Below are 13,330 nucleotides of genomic sequence, written 5' to 3'. Positions count from 1 at the left end.
TGGATGACTATATTTTCCAGTACTTTTTATACATTAAAAAATTCTGATGGGTATAGTTTTTGGCTATCTAAGATTGAGAATTATATTACTGTTTCTACAGATTTTTGTTCTACCATTTTATTTTATTTCTTTTGATCATTTATACATACGTATGTAAATACATAGAGAGTGTATGCTGTAAAATCAATCACCATTTGTCAAATATTTCCAAAAATCTGCTAAAGAAATGTTTTAAATAAAAGATAGTCAGTTTACGGTTCGCTACACATTCGAATATTAAAAATTTCAAGAAATAATTTCTTTCTCAATAAAGAGTCAAGGCTGATTTTTTTAAATGATGCATTTTGCATTCCATAAATTTTGCATTTCATAAAGTCGTAGCTAACGTCAAGATAAATTCAACAACCTGTTATATTATAACTTTGCAATAAAATTTAAAAATTCTTGGATTCAGAAATCCAGGTTGGATCAACAAAAGCAATGTTAAAATGTATTTTATTTCCATCAAATAACATTTCCCAAATAAGATTAAGGACAAATTAATAAGTTTATTAAACAAATCTAACGATAACAATAATGCCGTTTTGAATCCAACATCACCTTAGGTTTATGGAAAGTAGGTCGTGGAATTCATTTTGACGTCAGCTTTAACTCTGTGAAATACAAAATTTGTGGCGTCACTTAAAAAACTCAACCTGACTGTGACCTCAAATCGAAAAAATGTTTGCTGGAACTTTCTAATATCTAAATGTATAGCAGATTGAAAACTGACTAACTTTTGTACAAAGCATTTCTTTGGCATATTATTAGAAATATCTGAAAAATAGTGATTACTCTTAGAAGATATAACCTGTATATACAGGGTGCCTTGAAATTGGTGGTGTGGTAGTACCATAACCCAGAGAATATAGAATGAAATTTTCTCATATGACGCTTCGTTTCTGAAAAAGTGGTTCTTAAAATTTGACAGATATACTTAAACTAGGTTAATTCAGGACTAAATAGGTGTAAATAACCGATAGAAGATTAAATGCAAAAATAAGTAAAATCTGTAGAGTAAAATTTTTCAGAAAAAGAATTTAGAAATGTATCATATGCGTGCATCAGACCAGTTCTTAATTAAACACTTTTAAACTTTGTTTTTTTTCGAAAACACAGCGTCATATGAAAAAATATTCTATATTTTCGATTTATGTTTTCACGTAGGATCACTCCATATTCTATCGTACCATTTGCTACGGGACACCCTGTATACATATATCGACTTTGCTATGTATTGGTGTTAACTATAATTTACTTTAGATTGTACTAATCGACTTAGATAAAATGAATTTAATTCATTATGCATCATTGCATTAATTCATGTTATTTGTTTGTCTAATAAATTAAACTATATTTTTGTGACAGTTTTGTAAATATATTAATTTCGTAGATTTATCTATTACACGCAATTACCGTAAAAATTATTTACATAAAACTAAATTGTTTCAGACAACAAGAGTTTAATTTTTTGATAGAGTATGAAAATACTCTTCAATAATGTACATTTAGCTAATTTTTTTTTTGCAATGTTTAAATCCTTTTTATCGTTTTCCTTTTTTATACCATTAAACAAATACATTTTTCTGTTGCAGTGGTACTTACAACGCCGTTTACCAGATCGGACGTTTTTCCTAAAACCGTGGTTACAATGTATAATATTTTTGTGGACTGTGATATGCTCATTAACAAGGATCGGTGACAATAGACATCATTGGTGGGATGTACTTGCAGGCATCATTTTGGGTTTCGCTTTTAGCATGTTAACTGTTATAGTGCCATGCCGTAAGTTTCATTTAAATCAAAACGTCTCGCAAATATATAGTGAGCCTGTAGAAAGTGAACAAATTAATTTCAACAAGAGAAAACAAAACACCAAGAAACTTTTACATGAAACAATAATTGATCCTTCGGAAAGTCGTGAATTAAAGAACATTAAATCATCAACCTGGAGGGAATAAAAATATTTGATAAGAGAAGATTTAGAGAGGAATTATAAATGTTTTATTGTATAAATGTTCAAAATTTCTAGTAGAATTTTACGCCTTATACAAAATGTTTGATATGACATGCCTATTATATTTAAAAAATTTAGTTCTTCATATAATTGATAATATATTCATAAAATATTCAAGAAGAAAGGGTTATATTTTGTAGTTTATATTGACAAATATTTTATTGTAAGTATTTAACCAATGTATATAATTACTATAATTTGGTAGTGATATTATATTTACGATCTGCGTTTATCAAAATAATTTTTAAAAAGCTAGACCGTAACGTCAAATGTTTGTTAATTGAACTGTATTAATCGGACATATCTAATTGTACATGTGTGATTTTAGTTAATTATTCATCATGTTCATATTTATAATATTAGACGGTAAAACATGATAATGAATTCTGTTTACTTGTTTAGAGACGGAAAATATCTTGTTTGAAAGTAGGAAACTTCTTTTCCACTGTTTGACGATACTATTACACATTAATAATTATGTCAAATAGAATAGCAGAGCTGGAAACATGATTAACGGAATGGATAACGTGTAAGGGAAGGGCAAGAGAAGTACATAGGTACATACTTACATAGTGCTTTCTATCGCTCACACGCATCCTATATGGTTTTATTTGTATTTGGGATATTTTCGGTCAATACGCTTGCTTATCTTTATAACTGTGTCGGGTCTATCAGAAATAATCAATTAGACCCACATTCTTTTATCTAGCCATCTTTCGGCTCTGTATTGTACACCTCACTGATTTTGATAGTCTTGAAATATGTTGTCATGGTTAACGTCCTAATTGTAAGTACATATATGTATAACTGTTTCTTATACCGTATATAACCGTCGGTCAACTTTTGTAGTTTCCGAGTTATGTGTAAAAAACTGCAGCTAAATTTAAGCTAAGATTATATTACATTCTGGCGCTATACTTTTTATATAAGCCAATCTACACTTAATTCATTGATGATAATAATTTTGAATACAAATAAAAAAAATTCAAAGGTTACATTAAATTGATATCCAGTCACCACTAACAATAAGGTGAAATAATATCTGATGAATTGTATATGAAATGCTACATTTTATTCTAATCTTTAGTTAGTTAAAACTGTAATAATTATAGCCGTTATTATTGAAAAATTATTTACAAAATACAACATTTGTAAATTAATTTATTGCGTAACATACTATCAAATATATTGTTGTATATTTTGAGAAATAAGACCGATCGATGGTTATATGTATAGGAAAATGCTACTAAGAAATAACATATTTGAAGGTCATCGAAATTAACGAGATATGCTCTATTTTATATAATTACCATATGTTACAAAAAATGTTCCCTTATTTTAAAGCAACAGTGTTGAAAACAAACAAAAACTTCTTTTGTTAGCTTTCTCTACACTTAAAATTAATGTAATAAAAATAAGGAGAATTATTTTTTTTAACATTTTTTTTAATATGAAATAGATCAATAATTCATTTTTAATTACACATTTTAAATTTATATAATATTTGTATTATTTCTAAGCATATTTAGATGTAATACACGTATTTCAGAGTATAAATTGAACAAATACAGAGTGCTGTGAGAATAATAATGGGATCAAGAAAGTAGAATAATGTAGAATAAAAATCTTACTAGTTTATAGCCAAAGTTCTATCCTTGAAAACAGAAACTGTAGAAATATTTGAATAAATAATTTTACTAATTATTAATATATCACATGAATATTAGTACATATTAGTACATGAATAAAAATTATTATACTTTTTGTTTATAGATCACAATTTTATATAAATATAATCTTTTCAATTATATTAATTATTTTCAATTTCTATAGAAGTTGAAAAGATAGAAATTGATTTGGATTAAGTTTTATTCTAACTAATAATTTTGGCTATCATATTTTATTTATTAAACTTTGATAGAATATTATTTTTCTCACTTACTTTCTTAATTTCTTGATATGCCGAATAAAATTTTTGGGGATAACTTTTCCTCTTGCTCATGGGTACAGTAAATATATTCAAATAATAAGTTCCAATAATAACATTCCAAGTTCTGTATTTATATTTTTCTCTTGATTAAGATTATTGAAATATATTGCATATTGCATTAATAATATTATATTAGTAACAATCATAATAGTAGTAATCATAGTGATTTGCAATATGTCTTTACGACAATCAGAAAAATCATGATGCTCTGCTAGTTGAAATTTGTAATATATTAAATTAAAAAGTATGAATATATGTAATTTTATACTAATGTACATGTAATTGTGTATACATTGAAAATTATTTCTTAAATTTAGACAGAATATATGTTTCATGATGTATAATGCTCAAAAGTTCTGGTCAATTCTATCTTTTATAATATTTAAAAAGGCAGAAAACATTCTCATGGTGGTAAAACATATCGTGCTAGGTATAAAATAAATTCCATTAATGTTTATGCTTAATATATGTCTTTTGCATTAAATGATTCAACTTTCATGAAACTTGAATGCTTATAGTAATCTATCTGTGTATTTTATTTAAAAACAAAGACATTTTTATTAGGTAAAACGAAACCTGGCGATATTAACAAAAGTAACATCTAGTATAACATTACAGTCGAACAATAACATGTATTAGGTTATGCGACAAAATAGTCGCTTTAGTAACGTTATAAATTGAATGTTTGATTGATGCGATATAAAAGAAAAATGACGTCATGTAGTCGTGTCGTCAAATGCGCACACGTCCATATAAACAAATACGTCTTTCCATAAGTAACAAATTGTCGGTAGTGCACGAGAGCTCTTAAACAAAATTATGAATGAACAAAATTTATTTAGCGATAATGGAGATGGAAGAAAAGTTTTATATTTATTTCTGATTTATGTTGGTTTTGATGTCGAAACAATATCCAGTTAGTGTGTTTCTTCTTTAAAGCCTCTTACTTAAAGCGAGAGAGTCATCCTGTATAATGAATATATGCACTCAAAATAATCTAAATGAAAAAAATTTTTTTTTCATTAGTTTATTAAAGCAGTATTGACATTTCGTTTTAAATTATCTATCATATAATAGTAGTATTTTAAGTATTTTACTTTAGCTCGTATGTACACGTAGACACCAGTAGAAATAGAATTGACATTAACATAGAAATTATAAAAAATATATATGTATTCTTTTCCTGAAGATATAAATAATATTACTCACTACATCTTAGCAGATAGATACAAAAACTATATTTTTAACTTACTTCAATTAATATACTTATGTTTTTGTTAAAGGAAAACAGTTTGCAATTTTTTGCAATTTTATGTCTTTTTTCATAAAATGGCTTTAATTCGTAACGAAATAGACAATGCAAAATAGACTCGGACAGATAGTATAATAACATTCCTTAGGTTTAGATATCCTAAAATTTAACATATAAAATTTCATAAACGCAGTTCCATTGCTATTCAAAATCTTGTAACAGAGGTTTGAATTAGTTGACTGTTCTTTTTTTCTTATATTTGTTACTTTAGCACTTGACTACTTAATCAGACCCAATCATTTTTTATCAGTCTGTTTGATTCTAAGTGAAGAATTTGTTTCAAAAATATTTAACGTTTAATTTCGGCTTCTTTAGTTTTCACTAATAGCCACAATGCCATAAAATGCATAATTAAATTTTTTGTCCAAGATTGACCTTTTCTTTTTTCTTTTCATTGTATTATTATTTATTTATTATTGCTTAGTCCGTGTCTTTCGGTTTTGAACGAGCTTTCGGTTTTACATCTCGTTTACTTATCTTACTTCTTATATATCTACCTCCCCTCTTATCCACTCTATTATATTGCACTCCCTTAATTATTCTGTTTCTAAAACTATGGCAACTTTTGGACTTTTGCCTCCTTGCTGTGCTTTCTTATTGTCGTTCCTCCTCGTCTTGTATTGCCCTTCTCTTCTCTATTATTGTTTTTAGTTCTGTTGGTCCTTCTCCAGTCTCGTTTAGTATTTTTTCTGTGTCTTTTGGTCCTCCCGTTATTTAGTATTCTTCTATTACATGTCTCAGGTCTTCTTCTTTCCTTTTACATAGCCTGCATCTTTTTTCTCCCTCTTCTTTCCAGTATTCTCATGCTTTGATCTCGTTTCCACATCTGAATCTTGCTAATATTTTTCTGTTCTTCCACTTCATCCTCCCTTCTAAGTATTTTGGCACTTTTCATTGTATTGGAAAAATTAGAATGGAATTTTTTTATTATTAACGATATCTCATTCACCAAAAATAGATTTGAAATTTTAATTATGTTATAGAAACGAACATGCTACAATGTAGCATGATGGAAAGGAATGGGACGATAATATTTTGATTCATTACACATTTTATTGAAATAATTAATAAAAAATATCTGCTTATAGAAAATTTGGCTTATCAAATTTTCAAAACAGCCGGTGCATTCTTATTGTAGTAACTAATTGAAACGAACTAGTTCGGGGACAGTAACTTTAACAAACAATCACAAATGAAATGAATGAAAAGTAATTAATGATCCAGAGAAAGAGATAGATAGATAGACAGAGAGAGAGAGAGAGAGAAAGAAAGGAGAATAAGCCAGCAAATTTTATTGCAGATTGTAAAAAATTACTCAGCTTTTTTCACTCTAGAAGATAAATACTTTCCAATGCAAAATGATCAGAAACAATTGTGTTAAAGAAATATTCAATTTTGCAGTTAATAGTATTTCATTTGAAAAAAGGGAAATATTTCATTTTATTCGAGTGAAGCTTAAGTTACAAGAAAAGAAGCGGCTAATTCAAATTTCCTACATAACTTGGAGTATCAGTAGAGTTGTATTTATAGATTTTTAACATGCGGTTATTCAATTTTCGCTATCTATAGCCAAAGAGCACCTTAAGGCATGTTAAGTTATTAGAAGAAAGATTTAAATAAAACTATTTAATATTATTATATAATATTTTAATTATGTAATATTTTTGTAAACTGAAATTTTGTAATAAGTCGCTATTCCAATTTATGAAAATTCTATGTCTTTATTACATTCCAAAATCTTCAGTGATATATCGTCAATATCCATTAATGTGTGTATATATATCTAACAAATATATGTTTATAAATATGATCAGCATTAATGATTCCGTCCAATGATATTACATTGTAAACTATGATTGAAGAAAAATGAAATTTGATTATGATAAAATATTTATTCTTCTTTACAGTTTAACATATGAATATTATAATATTTAATACCGTAAAATACTTTCGACTTTCCTTGGGTTGTCATGCAGCTAAATTAATATTTTTCCAGCTTCATAGCTAGATAATTAAAAATTTAGTATCGAATTAATATCGTTATATATCTTTTAGTTATTATCTGTTTAAGATATCTGTTGATATGTCATTGATCATCAACTAAACGGAGCTTCTAATCGATTAGCTAAGAATAACTGATTAGAAAACAGACGATTAGGCTTCAGCAGTATCTTGTATTTGTATTTATATTGTTTAGGTATAATATTTTTGTAATTCATTGTATGATATTTGATTCTATGAAAGTATCTCCACTTTGTCATATTCTATTGGAAAATAATTGGATGATTTAATATTATTTCCTCACTTCATTATATACTCATATTTCGTCTTGATATTTTAGCATACAGTTTTTTTTTTCGTAACAATAAATTTTTGAGTGTTAAATTAAGATTTTAATGCAATATGATACAGGGTGGTCCTCTTGCTAGAGGCTACGGTGAGAGAAGTTGCCGTTGATCCAAAAATAAGAGTGTGAAAATAAGAATGATTTCAAATGCATTATACATACCCCCAACACAGGCTGTATCGGCATCCTTGATGTTCAAACAATGACCGATCAACGGTTTCTTCTTTCAGGAGAATTTGGAGGAAAAACATTTTAATCAGGTGAAAGTTTGTCAGAATTTCTTTCTTAACAATGGTCAGATATCTAATCAACTTTGTATTAAATACAATCGTTTACATTTGTATAATATTATCCGTTTATATTTAATTTGCTATTAATGTTTACACTAGCAATGTATAGAAATTGTGATATATTGGAAAGAATTTGATTGTATGCAAATGATACTTATTCCAATATAACATCGCACCTTTTCTATATAATATTTATATTATTCCAATACTTTATGTAAAAAACAATATTTGGTTTTGAAGAAGAAAAGTATACATACATATCTAAATACAAACATTCTGATGTTATTAAAAAATGTTGTCTGTTCATTCTTTCATTAGAAAATATATTTTTTTTCAATATGAACAACGATACTGTTGTTTATCGCACACATTACTCTATTGTATTGTATACGATACATATATGGATATGCATGAGAGAAAATATAAAGCATCAATCATATTCTTCATCAATCTCTTAATGTAACAATTATACAAATCTGTAAAATATTCTTTTTATATATTTTCACATATAATATCACGTGATATACAATGTAAAAGAAAACATTAAAAAAGGATATTACGCCATTTTTTATAAATCGATGTACTTCTAAATAAATATTTATTAGTAGAAAATAATGAAACAGCGAAGTTTGTTGTTAAAAATATTAAAAAGACGAAAAAAGAAAGTTTATTATTTTTCTTTGAAACTAAATAACAAGTCTGTGTTGGTGAAATTGTGAATTACAGAATCCTTTGTTATGGAATTTAGCACTGAAGTGCCATTAAGAATACTAAATACTATACAAATTATCAATTAATTGAACTTTTTTCTAAAGATTAGTAAGTCATGCTCACATTTTATGAAAAAGATGAAAAGAAATAATAGTAATATTTACATTTAAAGCTACTTATAATATTTATGAACATGAATATATGTAGCATGCGAGTATAAAAATTCCAACATATGATAACTGCTTATTAATGCGAATGATTACAAAATAATATAAAATTATAAAACTGTGCATTAGAAAATATTAAAATACCAAGAGATCAAGACGAATTATATGAAAAGTAGAATATTTTTCTGAATGGTTCTCGGTGTTTAATAGACGTGAAATTTGGTAGGTGTTATAAAGTTTGTGAAAAGACTCAAACAATAAAATCTTCGGAAAATCATGCATTCTGAAAATACAGGATCATATACATATATTTACATATGTATAATAGATGTTCGTTGCTATTAGGTTGTGCTGGCGACAGTGATATATGGATATAATCCAGATCAATGCCAATAACCCTCTTTAAAAGGAGCTAATCAGTTTTTTCGCTTATTGAGCGTTTTTGAGCCTAATATATACGTACATATATTCATCCCTCAGTTACATAAAAATACATGTATGTATATCATTCATACTTGCATTCTTATAGGTACTAATTAACGAACATTGCTTCTAATAACAGTAAAGATCTATCATACATATAATATGTAGAAATGAATTCTTTCCGACAATAAAACTTTTATTTTACACAAAAATTGGAAAAATTTGTACATCAATTACACATAAAGATCTATACCTTCCAAACGCATGATTTTTCGAAGCTAAGATTTTATATGTCAAATTTCTACTATCTCATTCGTGTTATCAATATGGTATCAACCAAGTTTCGTTTCGATTGACCACTGGGAATACTCGGCACAATAGCTGAAAAATGTTACATGTAATATGTATCGTTTATTTCTCTAAGAATGGAATGAAATTTGTATAAAATGAAATACACACAAAAATTGAAATAATTTATGTATCATCTTTGCACATTTTCAACATTCATGAGAAAAAAAATATATTTGCGAAGTACAAAACATTGTCATAATACTATCTACATTACTGTATTGCATTCAAGGTGTATTTATCGTAAAATTATGTTTCTTAATTCAGCAATTAAAAATATACGTTTAATAGATTTTAAATTATCAGAAGATTATCGTTGAATTTTTTAACAATTTTGCTTAATCTTAACCACATTTTATTTGTCGTTTTATACTAGCACTAGCAGAGTATTTTGATTAAATAATTTGTTTAATATTAAAATGACACTCCTATTTTCTAATTTTATTTTTTCGAGCAGGAATCTGTATAAATTTTCCTGGTAATTCTAAATTTATTAATTAATACGTCATGCAACCTGTATTTAGAAAAGAAAAAGTATTATTATACACAAAAGCACAAGTTCTACATAACGCAAGTTTTCGAGTATACCATATTTATTTCAATCATTTACTTTTTCCGTAATTACACGTATTTTTAGGCCTCTTATGCATTAAGATATCCGTGCATAGGGCATATGCATCTAAAGTTGAATATTAGTAACTTATAATAATAGTTGTATTATATTAAATTAATACTGTACTCGTACAAACACAGTTAACACAACTATTGCAGTTAGTACAAATAGAAAAAGAATTAATACGAATTGATAGAAATATAAAAAAAGACCAATTTCCTTAAATAATAATTTACGATTATATGATTTTTATGTATTATTCCAACATTCCATTTGTGATTCAGCTATAAAATTTATGTATTTAATATTGTTATAATATGCGTTTAGATGTTGAGTACAGAATTTTTTAAACTTTAGAATAAAATATATAGTTATTGTAAAAGCAAGCTTTTTCGAAGTGAACAAATGTATTATGAAACTTATATGTATATGAAAATATGCAATTTTTAAATGTTCATTATTTTTCACTTGGGTCAAAGGAAAAAAGCATGCTTAAAAATAAGAAAGGAGAATTGTTTTATGAATTCTTCGAGGTTTTACAAAAAAGATACTGTTCAGATGAACTTTGTATTAAGTGATATTTCTTTATAATATACAATATACAAGAAGAGTACAAATTGTAATATATCTAATACCGTCATAGTAATGATATTGGCACAAAGTTTCCGCATGATTAAAAACGTGTTTGAGTATTTTTAATACTTCTATGTATTATTGGTTGGCAACTGATTGCGGAATTTGTCAATAGGTGGTCTTAGCTCATTCTTTTGTTTTGTCAACGTGTTCAAAGCATCTAACCTATATTGTTTCCTTGTTGTTTGGACTTCCACCTTTAATTTAGTATCGATTAGTTATTTACTTTCGTTTTTATTCCAATTTAAAAATGGAAGAACAAAACGCGCATTTCAGACATATTTCATTGTATTATTTCCGAAAAGACAAGAACGCATCGCAAGCGCACAAGAAGTTATCTGCCGTATATGGGAATGAGGCCTCGAAAGAAAGGCAGTGTCAAAATTGGTTTGCCAAATTTCGTTCTGGTAATTTTTCACTGAAAAATGCTCAACGATCTGGCCGTCCAGTTGAAGATGATGAAACCCATATCAAGGCCACTATCGATTCAGATCGTCATAGCACAACGCGTGAGATTGCAGAGAAGCTCAATGCATCGCATACATGCATTCAAACAAAAATTAAAACAGCTTGGATATGTCAAGAAACTCGATTTATGGGTCCCTCATCAGCTTAAGGAAATTCATTTGACGCAACGCATTAGCATCTGCGATTCGCTTCTGAAACGCAACGAAATTGATCCATTTCTGAAACGACTGATTACTGGCGACGAAAAGTAAATAGTATAAAACAACGTTAATCGGAAAAGATCGTGGGTAATGCAAAATGAACCAACAGACACCAAAAGCTGAGATTCGCCCAAGCAAGATTATGCTTTCATTTTGGTGGGATTATAAAGGAATTCTGTACTTTGAACTTTTAGCAAGAAAACAAACGATTCATTCAAACGTGTACGTTCAATAACTCACCAAACTGAATGATGCAGTTCAATAAAAGCGACCAGACTTGGCAAATGGTAAGGTTGTTCTTTTCCAGCATGATAATGCAAAGCCCCAGACATCTTTGGTCACTCGCCAAAAATTATTGGAACTATGGTTGGGACGTAAAAGTACAGAATTCCTTTATAATCCCACCAAAATGAAAGCAAAATCTTGTTTGGGCGAATCTCAGCTTTTGGTGTCTGTTGGTTCATTTTGCATTACCCACGATCTTTTCCGATTAACGTTGTTTTAAACTATTTACTTTTCGTCGCCAGTAATCAGTCGTTTCAGAAATGGATTAATTTCGTTGCGTTTCAGAAGCGAATCGCAGATGCTAATGCGTTGCGTCAAATGAATTTCCTTAAGCTGATGAGGAACCCATAAATCGAGTTTCTTGACATATCCAAGCTGTTCTAATTTTTGTTTGAATGCATGTATGCGATGCATTGAGCTTCTCTGCAATCTCACGCGTTGTGATATGACAAGTTGAATCGATAGTGGCCTTGATATGGGTCTCATTATCTTCAACTGGACGGCCAGATCATTGAGCATTTTTCAATGAAAAATCAACAGAACGAAATTTGGCAAACCAATTTTGACACTGCCTTTCTTTCGAGGCTTCATTCCCATATACGGCACATAACTTCTTGTGCGCTTACAATGCGTTCTTGTCTTTTCGGAAATAATACAATTAAATATGTCTGAAATGCGCGTTTTGTTCTTCCATTTTTAAATTGGGATAAGAATGAAACTAAATAACTAATCGATACAATTTTTTTACTAAATTGAAGGTGGAAGTCCAAACAACAAGGAAACAATATAAGTTAGATGCTTTGAACACGTTGACAAAAGAAAAGAATAAGTTAAGACCACCTATTGACAAATTCCGCAATCAGTTGCCAACCATAGTATTAATATGATTCTACAAATATAATATTTGTATCAGTACATAGAAAAACAAACAAATTACTTATTAAATACATTATTTGTAAACGATATGTAATATGCATAAGTATACGTGTTGCAAGAAGTCGTAAGAAAGTATTTTCACTGTAATATGTAACATATTGTAGATAAGCAGTTGCCAATAAATGTTTATTTTTTATATGTAAATAAAAACATGTATTTTGTATTAAACTGTATTTCCAATTTATTTCCCGAGAAATTTTTTTAATTAATATTGTGAGGTGGTATACGTTGTCCGTGATAGTTGTAGTTGCTAGGCTTCGTCCGGAGTAATTGTCGCTATGGGCTGTAGATGTCACTGCTGGGGTACTGCTGATTTTTCCTCCGCTCCTTTTGGTGCGTGGAAGAAAAATCGGACTTCGGTCGCCGGGATTCGAACCCAGGTTCCGAACGTTCGTAACCTAAGGTGCTAACCACTGCGCCGTCTGACGCTAGTTAGTGTCGAGTGCCGCCACAGTACCCCCCCCCCCTTCCTAGTGATAACGCTATAGATCTTAATGTGGTAAAGCATCAGCCGATTGTTATCCTATCCGCGCAGATGTTGCGCGATATTT

At 28.6% G+C, this 13,330-nt stretch overlaps 2 protein-coding genes across 6 annotated transcripts in view; both read left to right on the top strand.

Annotated features, from left to right (window-relative positions):
* The window catches only part of LOC100651425 (phospholipid phosphatase 1), a 36,510-nt gene extending 23,563 nt beyond the window's left edge, over positions 1–12,947 (top strand). For all 5 annotated transcript variants that reach the window (XM_003402290.4, XM_012318535.3, XM_048404520.1 and 2 more), the window contains one exon: positions 1,635–12,947. In XM_003402290.4, coding sequence (XP_003402338.1) covers positions 1,635–2,000 — 366 coding nt within the window. In that variant the 3' untranslated portion in view covers positions 2,001–12,947. The remainder of the gene's footprint in view (positions 1–1,634) is intronic.
* On the top strand, positions 11,141–11,506 carry LOC125387222 (histone-lysine N-methyltransferase SETMAR-like). The gene has a single exon (XM_048414734.1). It carries the CDS (start codon positions 11,141–11,143, stop codon positions 11,504–11,506), a length of 366 nt encoding a protein of 121 aa, XP_048270691.1.
* Positions 12,948–13,330: the final 383 nt, after the last annotated feature.

Source organism: Bombus terrestris, chromosome 3 (genome assembly GCF_910591885.1).
Source record: "Bombus terrestris chromosome 3, iyBomTerr1.2, whole genome shotgun sequence".
Classification (NCBI taxonomy): domain Eukaryota; kingdom Metazoa; phylum Arthropoda; class Insecta; order Hymenoptera; family Apidae; genus Bombus; species Bombus terrestris.
The sequence above is the reverse complement of the archived record's forward strand: the minus strand, read 5'-3'. Positions and strand labels throughout refer to the sequence as shown.